Raw genomic sequence first — 27,814 nt, 5'->3', positions numbered from 1 at the left:
GCAGCATTATGATAAATATAGCTATGCACCATTACATATTCATTATAATGTTCTTCAATATTTAATCCATGTTTAAATAAATCAGTTATGACAGCCACGATTTAAATGTTTATATTTAAAAAAAAAAAAACGAATTGGAGTAGAAATACGATTATGTAATTCTAAACGTTATTTATTATAAAAAAAAAACATGATTGAGTGTAATTTAAATGTTTGTATATAAATAAGTTAATTTTAACCTTCAATATTATAGTAAAGTATAGTACCAAATGACTCCCATGTGTGGTTTACAGCATTAGTTGAGAGATTTTTTTCCTCTAGAAAATTTGCCATGTACTGTAACTGATATACTACATCCAAAATAATCGATATTGAATCGAATCGAATCGCAAGCATGTTAATAGAAATCGAATCGAATCGTGAAAATTGTCAATACCCAGCCCTACTAACCCTAACCGTATAGCAAGTACATGTAGTTAATTAATATTACTCAGTACTTATTTGAGTAAGTACAATGTAACTACATCACCTTAAATGAAAGTTTAACCCAAGCTTTTTAACTGTAGTGAACGTTTTAACAGTGTTATAGGTTAAATAAAGCTGTGTTACTCAGAGGAATTGTGAAGTGTGGATATAGTGAAAGACACAGTAGCAGTGCTTTGATAGAAGAGTAATACAAGATAGTAGCATAACCCATTATTAGGCACAGAGAAGGCTAGTGTAGTATTGCTGTAGTACAGTACAAGCTAGAGTAGTGTAGCATCAGTGTAGTGTCAGGTGCTGTAGTACAGTGGTAGTATCATGGCTGTATGATCCTCAGATGCGGCCTGCTGCGTCTCTGCATGATGGCGGGCTGCCCTCCGGACCAGGGGGCGGACTTTTCACGGCCCTTCCCTTTCTCTTCCAGCGAGAAGACCGAATCCACCAGCGACGGCTCCGCCACAGGAAGTGAGTCCATCTTCTTCTCTATGGTTTCCCAGAGCAGTCATGAGGCAGGCTGTCAAGCTAATGTCTGATATGTCTAATATTGTGTTCTTAGTACATCAAGCTGGCTCGAGTTTTAAACACTGATAATCTCAAACAGAGTGCACTTGAATAAAGGACCCTACTTCTAATCTTTGTCACAATAGCCTTGATGTTTTCACGGATAGACTTCAGTACAGTTTTTTGTTGGTTTTCTATATTTTTTTTTCTCTCGTTTTCCTCCTGTTACGGGGGTCCTCAGAGAAAGTCTTCTTCTGGTCAGCCCTTCTAAGGCTGCCGCCAGAGTTTTGATGTGCTAGATTTGTCTTGGAAGATTCTCCACGGTTTGAGAGGCGAATCTAAATTGACTCGCGTCTCAGTAAAGGGCCATCGAGAGAGTATCCCATGAGGGTTTCCCATGAGTCCTAGTCCCCCCCTTTGAATCTGATCCACGACAGGTCCAATTGAACACTCTGGTTCTTTACTTCATTACACCTATTTAGTTAACTGGAACAAGCTGACAGCTTCTACTGTATGTTACAGCTGGCCGGCTGAAGAAGAAAGGTAGCTTTGTCTCTGCTCTCTCATGTTTAATGTGGATTGGCGTGTCTTTCCCGGTGTATGTAGTGTGCGTGTCTGTTTTTTACAAAAATGTGATCCTTCTGCTTATTTAATGCCTGTTCCCACTGTAGCTTTTTATGGTATCTCTCCTCTATGGCCTGCCTGCACTAGATATTTCTCTCCCTCAGTCTGTTTTCACTCCTAAACTTGACACATTCACACACTGAAAATGAAGTGTTAGGATGATGTGTCGGTATTCACATTTCCTGAATCTTGGGGAATCAGTACCCTTTTGTTAAAAACGACTGACTGGAGAGTGCTGGTATCTCTGTATTCCTCACTAACAGCATGTTCCTCAGTGGGCCCTGGAGGTAACGACACGCTTTGTGTGTGCGGGTTAGTGTATCTCTGTCTGAAATCACAGGGAAGGATGGGTGTAGAGCAAAAGCTCTCAATCCGGTTTCTGGAGATCTTGCTTCCCACAGAGTTTAGCCTCAATCCTAATCAAACGCCACTGATCCAGCTAGTCAAGGTCATGGGGTTCACTGGATTGAAATTACAGCCAGGTGTGTTAGGACAGGGCTGTAAATAATGCCGTGTTCAGTCCTCCTGGGAAGTTCCTTCTTACAATTTCAGAAATCGTAATTATGATATGATGAAGTGATTTTGGTCAGAGTCAAACTCGCTGGGCAGTTTCTTTCTCTTTATTTTCACTTAAAGACTGAGACAGAAAGCTTTTTTAGAGATAATGAAGCAAAATAAAGAGCAAAGAATGCACATTAGGTGTGTAATTGTGTATTTATCTGTTTATTTTATCATTCCTTGCTTTCATGGAGAATGATGGGAAATGTACTTTGGTCTCCTCGTAAACCAGCTAAATGTTTTTGGCAAGTTTTATAATTATTCTTCTTCAGTACACAGAATATGTAGAAACTATATTGAACCATTGATATTCAAAGCTTATTATGATCAATAAAAATCTGCTGTAATTACTTCATTGACCTGCCCTCAACTTGAAATGTCTGGGCTTATGCAACCTTCAAGTGGGAATATCACAGAGTTTCCACAAAATATTAATCAGCACAACTGTTTTCAACATTGATAATAATAAGAAATGTTACTTAGGCATCAAATCATCATATTAGAATGATTTCTGAAATGGAGTAATGATGCTGAAAATTCAGTTTGACACCTCAAGTATAGATTGCTTAAAAAAAAATAGAAAACAGTTATTTTAAACTGCATTTTTGATCAAATCTTGCTGAGCATAAGAGAATTTTTTCAAAAACAAAAATCTTACCACTTTTAACTGTTTGATTTATGCATATTAAATGGTTAGTTCATCCAAAAATGAAAATTTCTGTCATTAATTCCTCATCCTCATGTCGTTCTACACCTGTAAGACCTTCGTTCATCTTCAGAACACAAATTAAGATATTTTTGATAAAATCCGATGGCTCAGTGAGGCCTCCATTGACAGCAAGATGCCCAGATAGGTACTAAAAACATATTTAAAACAGATTTCAAAACACTGCTTCATTAAGCTTCGAAGCTTTACAAATCTTTTGTTTCGAATCAGTGGTTCGGAGCGTGTATCAAACTGACATAGTCACGTGATTTCAGTAAACGAGGGTTTGTTACGTCATAACTGTTTAGAAATTTCAATGGTTCACATGATTTTGGCAGTTTGATACACTCTCCGAACCACTTTGAAGCTTCATGAAGCAGTTTTGAAAACGCCCATCACTAGATATTGTTGAATAAAGTCCTTATTTATTTTTTTGGTGCACAAAAAGTATTCTCGTCGCTTCATAATATTAAGGTTGAACCACTGTGGTCACATGAACTGTTTTAAATATGTTTTTATTAGATTTCTGGGTGTTTGAAAGTGTAAATTAACTTGCTATCAATAGAGGCCTCACTGAGCCATCGAATTTCATCAAAAATATGTTAATTTGTGTTCCAAAGATGAACGAAGTTCAGAGTAATTAATGACAGAATTTTCATTTTTGGGTGAACTAACCCTTTAATTTTTTGCTTGTTAGATTCATGCTTACATCATATAGGTTGTGTAAAAGTAATGTAGGTGTATTTACATATGCTTATCCACTGATACAACCGAAAAAAAAAAAAAAAAAAACTTTTGCTGTTGTTCCTTCTTCCATATTGTGTTTTTACCTTGAATATGTGACATCGTAAAAGCAACTTTGCTGTAGGAGCTTCCCAGGTGCACTTGAAGGCATCATTAACGAAAATCTATTAAATATGATTTTTGGTTGCATTTATGTGCGCTCAACTTTCAAAAGCATTCGTTGCAACATGAATGCAGCATAAACTCTGTTGGAAAGTCGATCTCCAGGAGCAGGACTAAATGCTGATTTAGAAGGTGTAGATGGGTAAGTGCAAACTAATTCATAGCTGATTGCATGTGTCATTCAAGCTCATAGTGATTTTTTTTTTTTTGTGTGTGTTGTTTCTTGTGTTGTGGTTATTAGCACTGACTCCATCTGCCCCGCTGGCACTGATGCCTCCGCCTTCATCTGGGGGCTCTCAGGCCTCCACTGTCTCCAGGCTACAGATGCAGCTTCACCTGCACGACTTACAACAGAATGCCACCGATCTGCGCAAACAGCTCGCACAGCTCCGTAAAATGCAGGTAACATTTCACACGCAAACACTCAATCTCATCCATCTCTACACCCAGCAGGTAGTGCCGTGCACTAAACAGGCATGACCTGATAAAGCTGCATGTGATAAATCACATCTCTTCCATGTTAATCTGAGTTTTTGCTCTGCATAGCTTGATATTAAAACATAAAAACTTAAAAGGTCTTCTGATTGGCTGTCGTTATACAGCTTATAGTGGCATTTAGCTTTCAGGGAGTCAAAACAAGTCAAGTCACATTTATTTATATAGTGTGTTTATACAGCTTCACAGTAATAAACAAGAAAATAACAGTGTTAATGTTGCATATTCAATTCAGCTGTAAGCAGCTCTACAGAAGACAATAGTGTCATCTTTTAGCTCAGCTCAGTTCAATGTTGAGAACACAAACATTTCCTGATGCTCGAAACTTTGTAATTTCACTACTACTTAGAAAGGTATAACCTGTTCTACACTGTCTTTGAGTGTAGAAACGCACTGTGGCACAGTCGGAAGGTCAGGCATTGTCATTATCACAAGACCTCAGTCTCAAAATTGGAATAATTGACGACGGACCGCTGAAATATTGAAAACTTAACGAATACCTGAGGTCGTAATGTGGCATGATGCGAATCCAATTGCCTGTTACACCTCAGGTGTGCATTAAAATTTCAACACTTAAGCAGTTCAGAGTCAATTATTCCATGGAAATCACTTGTTCATGTGCTTATCTCTAGACATTGGTTTCCATCCCTAAAAAGCTCTCCTAAATTAACTGTAATGCGGTCAGCAAACCTGGAAATACTTGGTAGCCATATTAATCAGCACCTTGGATTGTGTGGCAACCAATGAGAATCAAGTACTAAACAATGCTGAGGTATGAAGGATTGTACTAACCTGCACGTCACACTGCGAACCATCTAGATGTTTGCTGACACGGAGGATGATTTAAGGAGATGACACAGAAGGTGGTACAGAAGGCACAGACGGCAGGAACAGCAGCACTGATTTGTAGTCTTCACGATATCTCACAGTCCAATTTATTTACACAGCAGCGAAAACAAAGAGGACGGTGCTGAATGGCCTCACCTGGTGTTTACGGCAGATTTGTTGCTTCACGTCCTGGAGCTCAGTGTGTGTGGTGTGGAGGAAGAATTTCTTTGATTTAGGTCATGTTTTGAGTTCAGTATGGAAAGCTGGTGTGCATTGCGCTCTTCAACATTTAAAACCAAAGGACTAAATGATAAAATCAAACCTGTTTAAATGTTTTTGAGCATTTTTGATTTGTGTTGCTGATGTTTTTAACACAAATTTGTGAAAGATACAGTAGGGTCTGAAAGTCTGAGACCACATTAAAAATATTGGATTCAGAATAACACAAAATGACTTTTATGCTGATTTATTAAACAGATTTGCATTGTTACAATGTCCTTAGTATATGAAAATGAAGAATGTGTATTTTTTTTGTTACCTTCACCAAGATAATTTGTCAGCAAAAAATAACAAAAGCACTGTAGCTGTCAAAAAGTCCACCAGATGATGCAAAATTTGTCAGAGGGGTGGTAGCAAAACCAAAAAGTTTTTGACAGAGTGAAAACAGCCCCTTTTCTCTGTTTTCTGTAGTCATGTAGCTCTGATTTAACTTTTTTTTTTTTTTCTACTGCATAGACTGCATTGTGAATTACCCCTTTAAATTACTTTTTGCTAGTGTTTTATACCAGTGTGTATATATAGGTTGCGTTCCAGGTGCAGGGCAGAAACTGAGAGAAACAGAAAGATCTTTGATAAGTTACTTGCATGGGGAACAGGGAAGGCCTTTGCAAACATAAGAACATATCAGTTAGAAATGTACCTGTCAAAATGTCAGATTTTTCAGATATGGACCTACTATCCCAAGGCAGCAGTCGTCTCAGACGAGCAGGATGGATATAGAATCTGATGTCTGACTGGGGCAAAATATGTTAAATAAAATACATATGGATACTGTTGTAAACTGTTGAAATTCCTTGTACGGGCAGCTGTCAGATTACCATGGTGACATGTTGAACAGGAATAATGATAAAGGGAAATGTTTGTGTTAGTGAATGTGTGAAGGAGAGAAAGGGAGCATGTGCGGAGCTTTAGGGAGAGCTGAAAGCGAGCAGAGCAGAGACGGCACAGTCTGACAGATCCTATTGGATTGTGTGCCTGTTATACTCTTTCCTTGCTTTATTTACAGAGTTCCCACAGTCATGCAACACATGATATTGTGAGGGAATTTTTAAGTATTATTTTAAGGCTTCAAAAAGTCGTGGACATTTTTACAGCGGAAAATGATTTTTCTAGTTATACTCAGCTATAAAATTGCATCAGATATTTCTCTTTGTAAGTGCAGTGTCTCACACCAGTGAAGCTTCATGACTTTTCCAGTCACCCATGATTACTTGATACATTTTTAAAAATCAGGGTTGCACTCACAAACAGCAAAGTTAGCTCATTAAATACTTTAAAGCCAAGCAAAAATGAATAAAAAATATAAGAATATGTCATCTAAACTGACTCTTCTAGTCACTCATGAGTTCATTTATATGCACCCCCTCCCCCCCTCTCTTTAATTAATATATATTTACATAATGTATATAGAGTATATACTTGAATTCAGCAAAAATGCATTAAATTGATCAAAAACCACAGTGAAGTCCTATACATTGTTACTAAAACATTATAAGTTGCCACCAAAAATAAGCAGCACAACTGTTTTCACCACTGATAATAATAAATGTTTCTTGAGTAATAAATCAGAATTTCAGATTTGTCGTTATTGGAATAAATTACATTTAAAATAAAAATACATTAAAATAGAAAACAGTTATTTGAAATGGTAATACTGTTTCACAATATTACTTTTTTACTGTATTTTTGATCAAATAAATGCAGCCTTGATGAGCATAAGAGACTTCTTTCAAAACATTTAAAAATCTAAACGGCCACAAACTTATGAACTGTAGGGTATACACACACATATTATTTTAGAGCCATGACTGGAAAAATCTTGCCAAGTCATAGAAATGACTTGAAGATTAATGTGTGGGAATGCTGTATTTATTACACTACTGTGTGTAAGTAAGTGAGAGTGTGTTTATGTGTAAGCAAGCATGTGTTCAACTAGTCATTAATTTCCCGGCTGCTGCTGTGTGTGATTCACTCCTATAGCGGGGCAGGCAATAACTCTTAATATCATACTCAATGATGAGATGGTATGGGCCAGCAGGGATACATAGATGGAGAGAGAGGGAGCCAGCCTCAAATCAAGTCAGCTTTTCAGTCAGCAGTGCTTTAATAAAAACTGACTGTGGAATGATAGCTACCAGTGTGATTCATGAGTGAACACCTGCATCTCAACCGTGAACTCTCTCAATAAAACAGAGTAGAAAAACTAGAAAGGAAGGTTCTACAGAGACTATCTGCAGAATTGTCTGTTTTTCTCTCAACGTAAGCAAGGAAATTTGATCTTTCGCACAACAGCGTTCAAATGATTAATGCCACTAATTTGCTTATTCAATTAGTGACCTAAAAAGAGTGCAGAATCTTAAATATTCCTTATTGTTGTTACCTATTCATGTTCCTTATTTCAAGAGCCTAAAATAATTTATTTACGGGTTTATATGGAATTTTCAACACAGAGATTTTCAATGTGGCCTTAGTCTTTTGGACCCTACTGTATGTCTTAATGTTTTTGATTTTTGATTGCATGATCTCAGTTCAAGGAATTCAGAGAAAAAAAGAAAAAAAAATTAGGCCTCAGTAATATCAAATACTTAAGGCCATGTAGCCGTTCAGAGTTGGCATTTGCAAAAGAAACACAAAAACTGCAAAAACTTTTTTTCTCTCTCAAATTTTTCATGTGAAATATCTAAAAAGTCTTAAAACAAGATAAATTTTCAGAAGAAGCAACACTGCGTAAGACGTTAAGACTTCTTTTCATAAATTGTGTCTTTAATAATTTATTTTGTCTTACTGCACTGGCAGATTTTTCACTTGTTTTAAGTAGAAAGAATTTTATAGTGTAAAGTGCAGCAAGTATTAAAGATACAATCCATGAAAAGCCTTAATATCCTATGCAGTGTTGCTTCTCTGGTAAGTTGACATTAGATTAAGAGATTTTTATATATTTGTATGGGAAAACAAGTCAAAAAGACTGATTAAACTCATTAAGATGTAATTTTTGCAGTTCAGGAACATATGACACACTCTACCCCAATTTTAGGGTGGATGTGAGTTAGAAGACAAAGGGGCGAATGGATAGAAAAGTAGAGGAGATGTTGTAACAGTCTGGGAGCGTGTCACGTTGGGATGGCGAGATTGGTGTCAATTGCTTTGATGTCGAGAGCCAAGCCACTGGTGTCATGACAACAGCAGATTGCTGAGTTAGACAATTACCTGCCTGAATGCCAGCGCTCGAGACACGGCCCCTGCCCTCATCCCGTTACCTAGGAGACATGGATATGTTGAATAATGCATGAGACTCATAAATAATTCAGCTCTAGGAAGAACTACCACCAAACGACACTAAAATCGGATCGTACACACGCGCATACACACACGTACATTGCACAAAAACACAGTTTCACACACTTTTCTCATTATCGGCACTATGCAAGTGACAAAGTCCAGCCGGTTTTCCTCTCAGGGCAAACAAACACTGACTGCAGAATGCTTACGCATCACAAAATTATGGTGATGTCTTGCATTCTAACTCCCACAAGTCCTTTGACATACACCGATTTAAAATACTAGAAAATAAACTCAAGGACATGGATGCGCATTTACTCAGAGTCATTAGGGTATTCAAGAGACATTAAACGAATACAATACATCATTAACCCTATCAAGGACATGCTGTGCGTAGAGACTTTTACTGGAAATACACATAAACACACGCTCTTGTAAGGTCAGGTCTATGATACCATACCTTCACATTCGATATGACAGCTGCATATGGTCAAAGACAGGTCAATGTTACGTATGCACACATATACGAGTCATCTGATGGCTGTGTTGTGAAAGATTGTGACAGCTGACCTTCTGTAAAATGCTGAACTCCTAAGCAGCGTAGCCTCCCATAAAAGCTCTCACATCGAAACATCTGAAGACCGTAATGCTTAACAACCTTTCATGGCCTTATACTTACCCTAGAAGGGACCTGATTGGTTGAAAAGGGGGAAGTCAACATGGGAAGTTAATCCAGGAACATATATAAATCACTTCAAAGCAGTGGTTCTCAAATTTTTTGACTTAAAAAGCCTCCACTGTTCAACACAATAGGCTAAATATTTACAGCATTCCTGTTTGGAGAATGGATGGATGGATAGTTATTAATTTAATGGTTTGTTTTTAAAGGGGTGGTTGATTATGAAGTTTGTGTGTAATGTTGATGTTAGAGCATAAACAACATCTGCAAAGTTACGACGCTCGAAGTTCAAAGCAAAGGGAGATAATTTCTTTTAAAGAAATCACTTTAAAGGACTACAACAAACGACTGGTAGGGACTACAACGAGCTTCTTCCCGGGTTGGTGACATCACTAACCCTAAAATTTACATAAACCCTGCCCTCGAGAACATGCAACAAAGGGATGAGGCCATGTTATTGCAATACAGTATGTGACACAAATGCAATAGCATGTCATAAAAGCAAGATGACAACATAAGTTATAACTGTAATTAAACTAAACTATACCTGTTCCATCTTCATGCAGCATATATTCTCAGGCTCTGTAGGATCTTACAACAGTTCCCACAACAGCGATTTATAGATTATCATGACAAAATATGCTAATCAGTCACTTACATAAATTAATCAACTAACCATTCAGAAACATCCTGTTGCATTCTAGATGTTGTCACTTCTTCCTGAGTCTCTCCATCATTGTTTGACTTCAGTTTGAACAATGTAAGGCTGAACAGTTTCTGACATTTTCAGTGAGTCTGCATGAGGTAATCGGCGCTGCTAACACTATAGAGACAGAGCGCATTTAGGCCACGCCCACACTGGGGGGGAAAACAATCCAACCGTCTCCATTGACTTTGTATTGCGTGAGGCTGCCTCCTTGTCATTTCTGACTTATAACAAAAAACAGAACAATGCCTTAAAGCTGCTGTGTGACAAGGTGTACAGCAAACTAGCTAAAAAACCCAGAACTAAATTTTTATAAGCAACCGAACTGTAAAAGCCAGCCTTTAAGGAGACAAAAGTGGATACAGGCAATAAGATGTGAAGCATCAGCAGGAAGAATGGGTAAATTTTGGGATCCTGACACTCAGTATGCCTCAGTAAACCTACGTGTGTAGTAAACATTTAGTCACTGTTAAGTCAAATATCCAAATGTTAGTTTTATATATTATATTTCCTGTCGCTGATTACGTTACCCTCCAGTGGGCGTAGTTCTCATAGTAATATGACATGTCGTGCTCTGTCTCAGTTGCCCGTATCCACTTTTTAGTCCTTAAATGCTTGTTTTTTGTGTCGACAGCTTATAAAAACTTCTGGGTTTTGGGTTCTGGGTTTTGAGTTTTTAGCTTGTTTTCTGTACACCTTGTCACATAGCAGCTTTTAGACAAGGAGGCAGCCTCATGCAATACAAAGTCAATGGAGACGGTTGGATTGTTTTCCCCCCCGGTGGGCGTGATTTTCAGATTATGACGCGTGTCGCTCTGTCTCTATGTGCTAACATGAGCTCTTGAAACTCTGCCCTCTTCTTGTGAGCAGCAGCTCATTTGCATTCAAAGGGACACACACAAACGGAGCGTTTTTGCTCACCCTCAAAAAGTGACACATTTAACATGCTATAAAAATTTATCTGTTGGGTATTTTTAGCTAAAAATTCACATACACACTCTGGGGACATCAGAGGCTTATTTTACATCTTGTAAAAGTGGCATTATATGACCCCTTTAAGCATTCGTCTCCTTGCAATTATAAGGTTCTGACATTTTTTGTTATTCACATATTCTTATTCCGTGACAACTTATTTACATTGTGATGGGGTTTTTTTGTATACATTTTGGGACTTTCTTTTAGAAAACAAAAAGAGTTCATCCACAAAGATGTGTGGAATGCAAAAACTTAATATCTCAAAAGCTCAAAATGCAGATAGAACCTTATAATTCCAAGGTGGTGCATTTTAATTTTGATTGGAGTTAGATTGTTTTAATATATAATATTTTTATTTTATTTCATTTTTTAATATTAAAGTCATCCTGCAGCCCCATTGGAAATTTGCTGAGGCCCCCTGGTTGAGAACCACTGCTTTAAAGTGATAGTTTTACAAAAGATTTTATGACTTGTATTTTTCTGTGGAACACAAGAGCAGACATTTTTAAGAATGTTTCAACTGTTTTTGTACCTACAATGAAAGTGGGCTTCAGTGTTGTTGTGCACCTTGTTGACTTTCGCTGTATAGACAAAAAAAAAAGTGTTTGTTTGGTTCTTGTCATTTTTGGATGAACTATCACTTTAAGCAAATGCAATGATGGGTCATTCTTAAAATGTCTATGTGTTTGTGTGTAGTTACAGAACCAGGACTCCATACGAAGTCTGCTGAAGAGGACAGAGACAGAGCTGAGTCTGCGTCTGTCCGATGCACTGAGGAAACAGGAAGACCCTCTCCAGAGACAGCGCCTCCTGGTGGAAGAGGAGAGACTCAAGTACCTGAACGAGGAAGAACTCATCATACAGCAACTGCAGTGCGTCTCACACACAATATGTGCTGATAATGTGCTGATAATGCGGTTCTGGGGTGCTAGCGTAGTGACACTGCTGCATAATGGGCAAAAAAATTATTTCCCAGTTATTTTTATTGCACAGGTTCTCATCAGCTCATACCTGAACGTGAATAAATGAATAACAATGAGGTATAAACACAGTCTCGTTTAAAGACCTGCAGACCCACACCTCACCGTTAGCTTGTAAAAACAACGAATAGCATCTCATTGATTTTTTTTGTTACAATTAAAAGCAGCGGGGTGACTAAATCCGCCTCTTCAACTCTCTGCCAGATCATTCGTGTTGCTTTTAATTGATAGCGGTTATTAAGTAATGCTAACAGCCAGTTGATGTGATTCAATTATTAACGGGACGCTGTTTGTAACAAACCGTTTTGTGGGGGGTGGATTTATTTTACGTGGTTAAATTGGATTTTGAGTGTAAACACTCTGACTGTGTCTCAGTCGTTTAGTGCTAATACACCCTGCTTCACTGACACTTATTCAAATGCGTGCCGACGCTGCAGCGGGCTTGGGATTTTCACACTCATCTCGTTCTACATTTTTGAACTTTTAAATGTCATAACCATCAAAAAGTGCAAGATTCCCTTCTGTGTAATAAAACTGAGATGCTTTATAATAACTTCAGTAACAAGTCATTAGTGACATTTTACAAACCATGTGGGTTTGTGCTTTTTCTGAAACGATCAATATGTAATAAAACTAATGAGAGGATGTTTGTGTTGACAGTGATCTGGAGAAGTCAGTGGAGGAAATCCAGAAGGAGATGTCTGTCAATCACCGACATGTGACAGTTCAGGAGCTGGAGGAGAAAAGCTCGCTGCTGAGGAAACTGGGAGAGACTCTTACAGAGCTGAAAAGTGAGACAGACTCAGACTCATTTCTGTCCTTTACATCCAGACACTTGAACCTCAGCTCTGTTTAGTTACAGAAGAGAGTCAGCGATGCTCGTTCACTGTTTTTCTCTCTCATTCAGATCAGTTCCCAGGGCTCCAGAGTAAAATGCGGGTGGTGTTACGAGTAGAAGTGGAAGCTGTGAAATTCCTGAAAGAGGAGCCACACAGACTGGACGCCCTACTTAAACGCTGCAAATCTATCACTGACACTCTCACCACACTGAGGAGGTAGACAAACACTTACTGACTGCAATGATTTAATCATTCCTAGTCTACCACACGGTCTGACTGTGTCTCAATTTGCTCTTCATCATTTTGAGTGCTTTTATGTGGTTTAATCAGGCAGGTGAATGAGGGAGTATGGAAATCCCAGGATGAATATTCCAACCCCTCTCCTAAACTCGGAGGAGGGGACGAGTACAGGAAGAACACAGACTTTGACATTCCAACCAGCCCACCGCTAAGCCTCAATGAGACCAGCCTGGCTAACTGGAGCCCGCACTCTGGTCAAGGCCACGCCCACAGCCACGCCCACTCAAACCCATCTCATGCACAGCGTGAGAAAGATTCTCATGGGGTGGTGGGCTCATTGAAGGGAAGGGGATTGGAGGAGCTGGGAGGGCGAGGCGGATCTGATAAGGCCTCATCTGTGGAAGTGAGACTGGTGAGAAATAAATGTAAAATGAGAGCAATTGTTTGTCTGTTGAATAGTTGAGTTTTAAATGTATGTAATATCGAGTTTTGGGGGTAGCACATTACAAGTAACGCAAGTTACGTAATCAGATTACTTTTTTCAAGTAACTTGTAAAGTAACACATTACTTTTAAATTAACAACAAAATACCTGAGTTACATTTTCAAATGTAAGTAACACAAGTTACTTAGTTTTCCAATTTATTGACTGCACTTCCGATTTCTTTCAATATGGGGACCGGAGAACTGTCAGAGGCGTTGTGTGCGCTGTGTAAATGGTTACACATCACTGTGCTGTGATGGTTATTCTAGACTAGTTCAAGAGTAAACGTGAGCATACATTTACTCATTTACTACTTCTCCTGCGTCCTCTTCTTCTGTATTCCAGAATGGCAGCACAGCTGAAAGGCTTGTTTTGAGCTGCGCCCTCTACTGTACCGGCGTGAATATGCATTTCCTTCAGCCTGAGGCTTATTCATTTCACTTTTGGTGTGAAAGGGCCTTTACATTTGCCAAAAATAATAGTTTTTGTTGTTATAAAAACAAAAAAACAAGCAAGCCCAGCCCAGATGAGAAAAAGTAATGCAAAACTAACGCAATTAGTTACTTTTTTAGGGAGTAACGCAATATTGTAATGCATTACTTCTAAAAGTAACTTTCCCCAACACTGGTAATATCAATACGTTTTTAATTCAGTAATGCTGTTTTAAAGGGGACCTATTATGCCCCATTTTACAAGATGTTCTCGTCAGTGCAGCAATGGCGTACTGTACAACTGGCTGTGAACTCGCTCAGGGCGGTTCTATGTTAAAACGGCAGTGTCTGTCAACATCCGTGGGCGGGGCCTGTGGCTAATGTGACGTCACATTGCCAGGAACCTGCAAATGGCTTGTCCAGAGACACTGCTTATGATTTATGGGATTAAAAAAAAGGAGTGGTTGGATTTTTATCATTATAGGGTGGTTGTGTACACACACTGCCAGCACACATTTATAGCCAAACACCATGCAAAATTGAATTTTGCATAATAGGTACCCTTTAATATGTAAAGTCCATGTCTGATTTGATTGAAAGTATATATTTAACATCTAAGGCATTTATACCAATTCCGATGAATAAAGTATTCAAAAAAGTAAAAATTAACCTTGCACAATTTGTGCCGCTGAAAAGAATGACGATTTAATTTACGATTTAAAATAATCATTGTGCAGAAGTGACAGAACTGCTTAGTAATGGGTTTCATAAAGATACACTACAATTTAAAAGTTTTTTGTTTTGAAAGAAATTAATACTTTTATTGAGCAAGAATGCATCAAATTGTTCAAAAGTGTCAAAAGATTTCAAAAAACTTTCTATTGACCAAAGAATCCTGAAATATATATCATGGTTTCCACAACAATATTAATCAGCACAACTGTTTTTAACACTGATAATATTAAGAAATCAAATCAACATATCAGAATGATTTCTGAAGGATAATGTGACACTGAAGGAGTAATGATGCTGAAAATTCAGCTTTGTATCACAGGAATAAATTACATTTTATATTATATTTGAATAGAATCAGTTATTTTAAATTGTAATAATATTTCACACTTATACTGTATTTTTGATAAAATAATTGCAACCTTGGAGTGAGCATATAGACTCCTTTTAAAAACATTAAAACATCTTACCATCCCCAAACTTTTGAACAGTAGTGTATATAGTTTGCTTTTAAAATCTTGTTGTGAATGTTTTTAGAGATGAAAATTCGCACTTGGTGTGTATAGGCTTTAACAGTGGAGCTTGTTTAATAGCTGTTTTGAAACACTAATGATCTTATAAAATTTCATCTGTACGTTTCCTCAGGCAGCAGAGCGGGATTGGGAAGAGAAGAGGGCGAGTCTAACACAGTACAGTGCTCAGGACATTAATCGCCTTTTGGAGGAGACTCAGGCTGAGCTCATGAAGGCCATTCCTGACTTGGACTTTGCGGCCAAGCAGATCAAACCTGCTCAAAACCAGAATCAAAACCAAAACCAGAGCCAGAGTCCATCTAGCACCAATGCCACACCTGAACACAGGCCTAATAAACCTCAGCATAAACTCACCAGTAAAGATGGCGGATCCAGACGAGGTTCGGATGAACTGACGGTGGCAAGGTATCGTACGGAGAAGCCCTCAAAATCCCCACCTCCTCCACCTCCCCGTCGAAGTTTCCCTTCCTCCCCTGGGCTTACTACACGAAGCGGAGAGATGATCATTCCTGGAAAGACTATGAAGGTGACTAGCGACATACAGGAATACATATGAAACACAGAGGATGTTGCATGTGTGTATTTATGCATGCAAACTTGTTCAGCATGCTGTTTCTGAAAGAGAAACGCATAGACTGTGAGAGGAATCAGGGGAACACACTACATCACTTTTATTTGAGTGCAGGGTCTCAAAAATGTCAGACATCTCATAAAAGCCACCTGTGTTTGTGGGTCTAGTCATGGTTGATATTTTCTTTATCACCCTAGCTGTTCCTATGGTTATAAATCAACTGATGGTCACAGATGAATTTGAGAGATTGAAAAATATTTTGTTGGTTATGTGTGTTAATTTCCCTTGTGTTTACTTTTAATTAACATTTAGTCATTACATTACAATGGGACATATTCTACACATTTTCAGCCTTTTTGTTATTATTTCATGGAAGTCAATTATGATGTTTGTCGAAACAGCCTTAATTTAGTTTTACAAGATTCATACATGCATTCATTTATCCATAATTTCCATTATCCATAATTCAAAATATTTATATATTTATTTATTAATATAAAATTCATTCATTCACTCATTTCATAATATTCATCAATTAATTAGTTATTTAATTCAGTATTTTCTTGTTGTCAAACTTTGTGGAACATATCCATATGAAATAACAACATTCAGACGTTTTTAGTGTGACTTACAATAGTCCAAAAATATCAAATTATTATTGGAGTCACTGTTTATTTTTTAATTAAAGAGTATGTCTCCGTAGTACATCAAACTTATTTCAAAAGGAAACATTTTGTTTTACACTTTAAAGTGCATATTGTATTTTCAGATTTCTCCTTTCTGTCTTTGTGTATGTAAACAGAAGTCAGAATCAGAGGAGTCCGAGTCTCAGAAGCCACATGTTAAGCTGCGGAGGAGCATTTCTGAAGCCCCCCGACCGGCCTCCACCCCTCCAACCATCGCTGGTGGAGAGCAAGAGGAGGGTGACGATGAGAAGTTAGCAGCTGAGCTTGAGGTGAGCACATGTATTACCTGAGGAATCACATCAGGCCGTCTGTGCCCTAACGGCTGAAGTGTTAATGTTGGTGATTAATGCCCATATGTCACAAGCACCAGATGTGTCTGCTGTACACCCACAGACTAATGCGATTACGTTCACACACACACTCATACACACATAGGTGGGTTCTACCAGTTGGCTGGTTTGCTCATTCATTAAGCACACATTAGCAGGCAGGAGATCTGAATTTCTGTCTGTGCTCTTTGGCTCATGACCTATTAAGCTCAAATGAGTGGTTTGACAATGTCTTGTGCTGTGCTGATGTAGAGTGCTGTTAGTTAAGCACTAGTGAGTGTATTGTGGGATACCGCTTGTGTCTAATTTAACTGTGCATAGAATCAACAACCATAACACTTCAAATATGCCATCTCACTTACCCATATACTTTATATCTAATGTAGATGCATTAGCGACTTCAGAGCAGGGTTATGCACCACTCCGGTTGAATTGGGAATCCCTTCTACATGCCAATTGTGTTTCAGAAATTTCAGCATCATTACTCCAGTCATCAGTGTCACATGATCCTTCAAATATAAATTTAATATGCTGATTTGCTGCTCAAGAAACATTTCTTATTAATGGTTGTGCTGCTTAATGTTAAAGTTCTGAGCTTAGTTATTAAGTTCAAAAGAACATCACGTAACACTTTACTTCAAGCCTTAATGTATAATGCATTATAATGGTGTTCATAATGTACGTTATAATGCATTATACATGTTGATAAATAATTGTAACCAAAGTTAAAATGTATTATAATATTTGCAGATTCCTTGTTACATCTGAAATTGGTTGTTTGCAATGTGTTTTAATGCATTATACTTTCTAAACTTGTGTTCAATGAATATATACGTATTATAATGTATTATAACCGTGGTTACAATTATTCATGAGACAATACAATGCATTATAAGATGCATTACAAGGCGTAATTAATGCATTAAAAATACTTTTATAATGCATTATTTATAAAGGCTTTAAAGGGATAGTTCACCCAAAAATGAAAATTCTGTCATCATTTACTCTCCCTGAAGTTGTTCAAAACCTGTATGTCTGTTGAACACAAAAGATGATGTTTTAAAGAAAGTTGGTAATCAGACAGTTGACGGTAGCCATTGACTTCCTTGGTAGGAAAAAAATACTATGGAAGTCGATGGATACCATCAACTGTTTGATTACCAACATTCTTAAAAATATTTTCTTTTGTGTTCAACAGAAGAAACTCATACACACAAGTTTTGAACAACTTGAGGGAGAGTAAATGATGACAGAATTTTCATTTTTGGGTTAACTATCTCTTTAAGTAAAGTGTTACCGAACATCATTTATTTGAAATATAATTTTTTTTTTGTAACATAACAATGGCTCTACTGTCACTTTTGATCAGTTTAATGCATCCTTGCTGAATAGAAGTATTAATTAAAAAAAATTCTTACAGACCCCTAACTTTTGAATGGCAAAAGTATTTATATATACTGTATGGAAAATTATTTAAAATTACTTACCAAAAAAAAAAAAAAAAAAAAAAATATATATATATATATATATATATACACACACACACACACACACACACATATATATATATATATATATATATATATATATATATATATATATAGTACTGTTTTGAACTTAGTTTAGAGAAATTACACACATCAAACATAATTCATCAAAAAAATTAATGATGCAATTATTCATCACAAAACTTTTGAGGGACTGTGCTAAATTTCTTTGAACAGCAATTTCGAAACTATCATTCCAATTTAGCATCCTATGTACTACTACTGCCAATTCAAATTCCAGCTTTTGCCCAATCCTGCTTCAGAGCATGCAGCAAAATTTTTTCTGTATTTTTTTAATTGATGCACAATTAAATTCTAAACTTTCTCCCCAGCCGTCTCCATTTACATATTATCATTTTGCCAGGAGGTCACTACAGTGCATTTCTCCTGACTGCCTCCGCTTGAGCTGTGTTGGTGTTGATTTTAGGCTTCCTTGACCTGCTTCAGGGCAGAAATACACACAAACACTGACACAAAAACTGCAAGGCTCATTAACACCAACAAGCAGACAGATTTTGTTGTCTTGGTTGAGTGGATGACAGGGTAAGTGAGCAGATGTCTCTTGTCCTCCATCCCCACTGCATGTCTCTGTTGGAAACCCTGTGGAGACCTGTGGAGATCTGGGCACTGCTGCAGTGACACCATGCCGACCTCCCTCTCAAACCTAATGAGGCTCACAAGCTGCATCTCGAAACAAACCCATAACTCAATAACACAATACTCACCCACACTCTACATTATGCATTCATGAATAAATAGCTGAGCTACAAGGTACAGTGTGTAATTTCTGATGGTGGGACATGTTCCACCCAGTTAAAATGATTGAATTATGGGATTTACAACCCTGTATGTAAATGTGTATGTCCTTAATGATTGAGTTTCAGAGTCTCTAGAGCTTTTAATTAGGAATCATGAAATGAGTTATCAGAAACTGATATTGTGCATCCCATATTTTTCATTCATTCTCTTCAATCTCCCTGAATGCTCAGCTCTTTGAGCGATATCTGACTCCCCCCCTGCCCTCTCCCAGGAAACACCCTCCTCCCTCTAGTTTACAGCTGTCTCCCCATCTGCCCTCAGCTGGACAGGTAACAGCCACTATTGCAAGCTATTGTGGACTGCTGTTGTACACTCATACACACATATGCACCTATAGTTTACCCCAAATGCTCAATGTGTCCCTCTGAAATGTTAGTCATGCTCCAATATAGAGAGATGTACAAAGATGCTCTTAGTCAAACACACACACACACAAAAACAAAGATATTCCCACACCACAGTGAGCACAATCACCACCTACAAAGTGTGCGTGTGCCCTTGCCAGTGCATGTCTGTTTTGTGTGTTGAAATGCCCAATTTCCTCCACTGAAGCTAAAGGTAGTTTAATATTGCACCAGATTTCTGAATTTTGTTGTTTTTAAATTTGTATATGAGTACAGAAGCAAAGCTCTGTGATCTTTAAAGGGATAGTTCAACTAAAAATGAATGTTTTTTCATCATTAACTCACCCTCATGGCGTTCCAAACCCGTATGACTCTCTTCTGAGGAACAAAGGAGAAATTTTCTTTTACTATGCTCTCTTCAATGCAATTATAATGAATGTGGACTGAAAGTTTCAAAAAGTATGCAAAAGCATCAAAGATATCACAAAAGTAGTCCATAAGACTCAATGCAACTGCCGATCCTAGACCTCTGGGGGGGCCTAAGCAAAACTTTTAACACCCTGTCAGTGTGTTCATAAAACCCCCCAAAATGTCCCACAACCCCTTAATCTGTTCTTTCAGAGCAGTTTCACTGTAAACAAATAACAGTGAGTTGAAATAGTAATACAATAAAAAAAGAGGACAAATACAACAGAAAAAAGATACAAATGAAATAAACAATTTAGCCTATTAATAATAATAGCCTATTAATAATAATAACCTACTATACAGAAATTTAATAATCAAGTGTAAAAATAAAACATTGCATAGTCTTCACCATATTAATTAAATATACATTGATTCTTATTAAAATTACTAAAGTTATTCAGTGAAGTGCAGTGAATGATTCTCTCATTTTCTTTTGTTGTTTGATTAACATTAAATGATAGACAGCAGCAGGTTTATTAGGCTGCTGTCACTTTAAGACCGAATGCACAGATCTAATATACTGACAAGTATTTGATTACATTCCCAAGTGTTTATGCTCACTGAAGATTTAACTGAATGCGTTTAAGTGAAAACTCCCCAAGATGGACATTTTGACATATTTTTGTGTGTATTTGTCCTTTTAAGTGCACTCCCATAGCCCCAAGTAGCCTACATGTCCATATTTCGCTCCATCTCGGAGCATGCACACAGAAAGCTCAATACACCTTTAAATCTTCTTCTTTTTTTTTCTTTCTTTTTTTTAGCATCGAGCAAGTCCGGCAGGAGACTATATATTACGGCAGTCAAGTTACATGATTTGACTGTTTTTTATGTTATGTAGGAAGGGCGACAGCGCACTGTTAGGGAAGGAAAGCAAAGGAACATTGTGTTTTCATAATCGTTGGAAGACAAAAACGAAAGTAAAATTCTATTAATCACACAGGCCTAGGCATTAATCTCTCATCTTTGAGAGCAAAGGGGCACACTAGTATCCAGGTCGGGGGCCTTTCGCAACTAGCGTACTTCGTGTATAGGGAGGACCAGCACTGATAAGACTCAAGTACTATACTTCAAGTCTTCTAAATCCATAATACTTTTAATACTAAAAGTAATAATACTTTTGTGTGGTGAACAAACTGACATTTAAGTTCATGAAAGAAATATAGCGCATTTGTGATTGAGTTAGATATTTAAATAAATCAGTTAATCCGACTCACAAAACTAGCCTGAATGATTTGTTCACAAATCACTCTTCAAGTTGAACAGCTCAATGGAGGGGAAGATTATCAGTAAATAACAGTGTAAATTTTAGCCATTTACTCACAAAACAAGACTTTAGCTTGTCAAATGGACTATTTTTGGACTACTTTTGTTTTTGTTTTTGTTTTTTTTTTGCATTTTTTTAAAGCTTGAAGATATGGTAATTGCCTGAAAAAGTCTTCAGAATTTCACGTTATGTCTTCCACTGATTTTGACTGTCATGAGCGCAAGTAAATGATGACACCGTTTTCATTTCTGAGTGAACTTTTCCTGAATGTGTTTGCATATTTAAGTAATTTTTCATTTTTTATTTAATTTTGTATGTGTGCTATACTATATATGTAACAGCAGCTGACTCCATCTAAGTCTGGTTTACATGAACACTCCAGTGATTTTACAGAGAAACCTCTGGTAAGAGCTCACCTTTACATTAACCTTATGATCTCATACTTTTATTAATCACATTTTGGGGTTAATTATACAAACAACTCTTGCTATATTTCAGAAGCAGCATGTGATGACCTCCAGTCCAGTTCCCCAGATAGTCTTGACTGAATGTAACTCTCTCCCCACGTCTCCTTCTGAGGACTCGGCACAGACCAGACCGTCTGACAGTGCTCAGACAATTAAAGACAATGACACTGGAAACGACATCAGAGTAAGCTACTTCAGCCACATTGTGAGGACTCCCCGTCTGTCTCTCTGGAAACAAGACTTGACAACCAGCCAAAAAGTCCCTCGAATACAAGATTTGGATGCGGCCCAGAGGGAACTCCAGAGTCCCGTCCAGGATGTGACCCAGCCGTGCCCGCCTTTAACAAGGGAGAGAGCAATTAAACAGCCCCTGAGGAGGGAGCCAAGGGTTCAGGAGTCTCTCGAGGCGGCGATAGAGACGAAAGACAAGCGAGCGAGTAAGTCGGACACTACATTGTCTGTCTTGCAGCAAAATGGGCCCATAGAGACATCTCAAGTCGGTTTGATCCGCATTCAAGGCGTTGGAGGGGAAAAGGAAGACATCTGCCACAGCACATACCGTCGACTGGACAGTCTGGAGGAAACCATCCGAGAGCTGGAGCTCAGCCTGATGGAATTCAGCACTGATCCTCACACGGGGAACATCTTCCCCACATCTTTCCAGACGCAGAGATCCGGCAGCACGCAACATACAGATCAGAACCCCGGAGACAGAGGAGAAACAAACAGACCCATTGTCCCACCCAAACCGTCCTGCATCAGTACATCCACAGCCAAGGTTCAACCTAACCTTCAGTATCTCCTTCATCCCTGGTCTTTCTTTCTATCTTCTCGGCTATCTTTCTTCCTCTCTGGTGGAAGGGTTTTGGTCTCTTCTGCTGGGTTGCTCAACTAGATCAGTTTGTGCTGTTTTTGCAAATGCTTTGATAAATTGTTTGCCTCCAGCCTATGTAGAAAAACTTATTGTATCTTTTGCACAATAAATTCTCTTGTTTCCTCCTCTTCTTCATTAGCCTACTCTTTTTTTCTCCTCTTAAAATGAGTTTGCAATTTGATTACTTCCCCCTTGTCTTATTTTCCTCTGGAACATTTGACATTTTTATGTGGTTTTCTTTTAAAATAAAAAGATAAAGTCCAGAGAAGCTCTTCGAAACTACTCAAGTGATACTGTTGTGTAATTTATGCGGTATTGTCTCTTTGGAAAGTAGGTGTCAGGGTAAACAGTCTTTGAGTGAGCGCGCTACGAAGCAGCAATCCACCAGACGTCATGTGTATTACTCAGCTCCGCTGAGAACATTGCTGATCTCAGTGAGTGACAGAAGGGAAGGATTTGGACGATGTCACTTGTGTTTTCCACTCCGTTGCTTTCAGCCCACACATTTGTACACAAGCCAGCATTGCATCATCCCTCCAAACTATGGTGTTCAAGCCCCTCGCTCTAGGTCGTGCACACTGCTTTCGTAGGACAGATGGAGCCTGGCATCCGTAGGTCCACATGATTGCAGGCATTAGATCCTCTTACAAAGCCCCTCGTTCAGTGATACGCTCATTTGCATAAAACACAAAGCTAATGGACCTCCTTGAAGCTTTAAAAGGACTGTTGGCTGGTTGTGACTCTGGTCTAGTGACTCTTGTTTAGGTAGTGTATGAAGAGAGAGCAAGTGAGAATTGTGCGGAGAGCTTTTGTAAACTTTATGCAGAGCAATATGATTTATCATTCTGTATTTAATGCAAGAAATTATAGGTAATATTATGAATGTGTGCGTAAGAAAGACCGAGAGGACTGCGCCGAGATGCTTGCATGTGTTCTATTAAAAACACATCACCCTCCTGCCTGTCTTGCACATTGTTTTTCTCCAGCACTTCCTCTGACTGCCAGTGATTGCAAATACACTGTTGGAAATTGGATGGAAATTATTACCAAATATAGTGCACAGAACATCTGTTCTTCTCTCTTGTCCATCTCAGACTAGTGGTGGGAAGGCGCTGTCTCGTCTGAAGCATCTGCAGCAGAGCGGATCAGAGAAAGTTAAAACAAGCAAACAGAGAGAGGAATTCCTTAAGAACCAGGGTCAACAACAGGTATGATCTATCTATTATTCTTTCTGTCATTCTGTCTACTGTTCTATCGTTATATCATTCTATTGTTTATTCTATATCATTCTGTCAATCTATCTAACATTCTATGATTCTATCTGTCTGTCTGTCCAACATATTCTCTCTAACATTCTATCATTCTTCGGTGTAACGTTCTGTCATTCTATCTACAGTATTTAGGCCTAGTCTGGTCTCAGCATAGATGTGGTCCATCTTTGTTTTGGTCTTGGTTTTTGTTCATTTTTATAGAAGTCGAACTTGGTTTGAGTCTTGTTTTTAGTCTTAGTCTAGCCTAAGTGTTGATTTGTAGCCTTACTTTCAATTTTAGTTTGTTCATCTCAGTCTTGAACGGTTTTAGCCTCCTTAGACTTACTTCTGTGTTAGTTTGTATTATTTAAAATGGTATGCTGATAGCTATAGATCATTTTCTGCTTGAAACCAACACAAAATGTCTGTCTGAGGGCAAGCTCACTGCCGAGAGCTTTTAGGAGAGGTGTGTGTGTGTGTGTGTGTGTGTGTGTGTGTGTGTGTGTGTGTGTGTGTGTGTGTGTGTACATGTGTGCGTATGTTTGTGTGTGTCAGTCACAAGTAAAGTGGGGCTGGGAGAGAACTTTCTAGCAGTGACAGGAGTGGCGCTTTGAAAAAGCTGAATTGGTGCGTCAATCACAGAACATTTGGGACTCTAAAATGCACTTAAAACCCCCTAACAGAACAAAGAAACCAGAGACAGGTGGGTCTCAGGAGAAGGGCAAGAAAGGAAGCATGAAGCCAGAGACTTGGGAAATGTGAGCTCTACAACATAAGCCAAGTAAATGAGACAGGTGGAGAAAACAGGGGAGGTTTGAAAGATGGATTAGAGGGAGAAAAAGATGCACACACACACATACATACAGACAGCTGAGGGCCTGTGTGCTGTAGGTAAGGAGAAGATAGATAGGCTGGTGCGCTGTAAATCTCCTTACTCTGTTTAATAAATCTGGCCCCTGTTCAACAGGCCATGAATATTAGAAAAGAATCTAATCTTTTATGGGGAAGGAAGAGAGAAGCAGATATTGGCAAGAGAACGAGTGAGATCAGAGGGTTCATTGCAGCTATAATTACAGGAGAACATATTTGCTGTTATAGGCACTCCTGCTAAGCTGGATATGATCAGGGTTTAGACTTGTCAGTGTAACAGCTAATTATTCCCTTTGAAGTGGACTGCGTATATCTCCTTCTTGTCTTAACCTTCCTAGCAGCAAATGGATACGAACATTTATGTACACACATCTTTTCACCCAGACTCATCGTTTCATTTATTCCTTTTTTCTGCTTGCTGTGCCTTTCGCTGTATCTCTTGGCCTCGTCCACATTTGATTTAGTTTTCTACTCTAGCCTTCTCTGAAAAGACTTTATCTTTCAAATGATTGCTGTGCCTGGCTGCTCACATAGATGAAAAGTGAATCAACACATCATTGCGCCACAAATACTTCAAACTTCTTCATTGTTCTAATTCACTTGCTGTTTCTGAAAATTAAATGTACACTGCTTTTCAAAAAGTAATATAGTAATATTGTTATGTAATATAAAAACAGTAATATTATGAAATATTATTACAATTTAACATCCCTGTTTTCTTTTTTTTTTCTTTTTTTTAATATTTTAACATTTTCAGCAGCCATTCAGTCTTCATTGTCATATGATCCTTTCTTCATCTTATTTTTGTCAATATTGAAAACAGTTTTTTGCTTAATATTTTTGTTGAAACTGTAATAGATTAGAGCAAAATAAAATTAATTTTCTCAAATTTAGTACATTTTTAATCTACATCTATAATTGTTTATTCAAATTGTAGCTATTTTAAACTACAACCATAGTTGTGTTCTCCAGGGACTTTCTGAGAAGGCTGAAAGAGAGGGAGAAGGTTAAAGGGGAAGAGAGATATAGGCGAGAAATAGATGGAGAGTCTTTTTCTGCTCTATCAGGGTGGAATAATTGGCACTTCATGTGGAAAGACCCAGGCTCTCTGGGCTCTCTCTTCATTCCCATCACTCTCCTCTTCACTCCTTTTATCCATGCTGTCCATCCATCTTCCTCACAACTGATTAGAGTTTGAGCAGATCTCAGTCGAACACTCTCAGCATCCTGTCACACAGGAACCGAAAGTGTTTGTGACTGATGGAAATAGAGATGTGTATACTCTCATGTTCAATAAACCCACCAAGATTTTGTGAATGGTCAGTTTCTTCTTGTATAGTGCGTTGTGAGTGCTTTAAATGTATGTGGATTCACCCTTATGTGATGAAATCCACACATAGAATTGTGTACCAGGCTAGCATCATGCATGAATGATCCTAACCTGAATAACGTTGTCCTGTGTTTGTCTTCCTCCTTCCTCCCATCCTTCCCTTCTTCTTGCATTGTCCTCTTTGTCACCGCTACCTGCCTGCGTGTCACCTGCCATCCTTCGTCGGCCCTCATGGCAACCATTCACATCCAACCCCTCGACCCAGTGAGCAGAAGTGAGCGACCCAAACCAACCTGACCTGACCAAGGCTTGTCCACCTCCTCCTCCGTCGTCTTCACCACCACTTCATCAGCATCTCCTGACTGAAGCCTACAATCCTTTACCCAGTTCCTCCTAGTCAATCCTATATAGGTTTAAATGGCCTAAAACATCATGCAGTCAATATTCTCCAGAGCCTCATTCATTCCTTAGAGAAAGTGTCTTGTGGGAGAGATTAATGACACATTACAGCTAAACCAAACCTTAAACACCTCGCAAAATGTCTTTATTCTTAGTTTTTATGCTCTGTTTCTTCTCTACCCACTCTTTTGTCCTTTATCCCCTCACTTTGCCTTCACCATCCGACCCTCAGGCTCTGAGTCTGAACATCAGCAGAGCCAGAGCAACAGAGTCGCTCCTCGCAAGCACCAGAGCTGCTAGCTTCTCCGGCCACCTGCCCTCCAGATTGCGGAAGTACCCCCAGGAGGTAGCGCTGTCCTCCTTGACAGCCTCCTCCAACCAGGCCAAAGCACTTCTGGCTAGCCTTTCCGCGTCCAGCCTCTCAGCCGAGTCCCTCCTCCTCTCGTCCACCTTCAGACACCACCGGTTACTGAGAGAGCAGAACTTCAACTCCTCAAGCCTTCCTCTTCCCATCTCCAACGGTCGCTCCCCTCCCTCTCCAACCTCACCCACGTCCTCTTCCTCGCCCTCATCACCCTCTGCTCTCACCTCTCTGAGTCTGTCCTCGCTGGCCCTGAAACCCTCCGCCATCCACAGCCTGGAGTTTGACAAGGAGCGGAACAAGACTGAATCCAAGACGGTGACTCTGGATGACAGGGAATAAGGAAGGACGTTTCTGGAATTGTTTCATATATAGGATGCAGACAGCGCAAGTAGATGAAATGAAATGCAACTTACCTAAAAGAAAGTTTTTTTGGAGCTTAGTTTCTGTAGCTTTTGTTTCCGACTCTATCCCTACCAAGTCGCCTTGCGGATAACAGAGATGTGGTTCACTGAGGCAGATAACTTACTTACCGTTTTGCATCGCGGGTCCACTTTTCTTCAGTTTGTGAGTAAATCCAAACTGTAAACTCTACCTACCATGCATTTCTGCCAGTTCCCCAAGTAGAGAACCAACAGATGGGCTTGGACACTCACCACCAGCCTGTTTCCAGCTCCACCGCACAGCCAGCATCACACCACCCACGGGAGGCCTGGGGAAGGACTCTTTACCCAAACCCTCATTCATTTGCCAAATCTCACATGTTGGAGATCTAGCTGAGTTCGGTAGATGTCCATCAAGTGTAAAATCAAGACTGTAAGACTATGTAAAACCAAGTAGAGTTGCAATAATCGAAAGTGAGTACTGTAGTAGTCGGTGTTTGTTGAGACGTTTTATTGCTCATATCTATATCAACAAAAGGAATGTTAAAAAAATACAGCAAAAACTTCATGTGAAGGCAATGTCACTCGTTCT

The 27,814-nt window shown here is 38.7% G+C and overlaps 1 protein-coding gene across 29 annotated transcripts in view; it reads left to right on the top strand.

The window, feature by feature from the left end:
- Positions 1-26,784, top strand: part of srcin1a (SRC kinase signaling inhibitor 1a) — a 118,358-nt gene extending 91,574 nt beyond the window's left edge. For 17 of the 29 annotated variants that reach the window (XM_051885427.1, XM_051885434.1, XM_051885438.1 and 14 more), the window contains 13 exons: positions 821-948; positions 1,507-1,527; positions 4,020-4,180; positions 11,716-11,891; positions 12,660-12,790; positions 12,907-13,054; positions 13,169-13,490; positions 15,370-15,783; positions 16,631-16,783; positions 19,380-19,478; positions 21,630-21,692; positions 21,787-22,533; positions 23,724-23,843. In XM_051885427.1, the coding sequence (XP_051741387.1) occupies positions 821-948; positions 1,507-1,527; positions 4,020-4,180; positions 11,716-11,891; positions 12,660-12,790; positions 12,907-13,054; positions 13,169-13,490; positions 15,370-15,783; positions 16,631-16,783; positions 19,380-19,478; positions 21,630-21,692; positions 21,787-22,533; positions 23,724-23,843 (2,683 nt within the window). Of the gene's footprint in view, positions 1-820; positions 949-1,506; positions 1,528-4,019; positions 4,181-11,715; positions 11,892-12,659; positions 12,791-12,906; positions 13,055-13,168; positions 13,491-15,369; positions 15,784-16,630; positions 16,784-19,379; positions 19,479-21,629; positions 21,693-21,786; positions 22,534-23,723; positions 23,844-26,344 lie in introns of those variants that run through there. The other 12 variants (XM_051885437.1, XM_051885436.1, XM_051885445.1 and 9 more) reach the window with 9 other exon arrangements.
- Positions 26,785-27,814: the final 1,030 nt, after the last annotated feature.

The sequence above is a fragment of the Ctenopharyngodon idella genome, chromosome 3, assembly GCF_019924925.1.
Source record: "Ctenopharyngodon idella isolate HZGC_01 chromosome 3, HZGC01, whole genome shotgun sequence".
Classification (NCBI taxonomy): Eukaryota; Metazoa; Chordata; class Actinopteri; order Cypriniformes; family Xenocyprididae; genus Ctenopharyngodon; species Ctenopharyngodon idella.
This window is presented reverse-complemented; position numbering and strand designations above follow the sequence as displayed.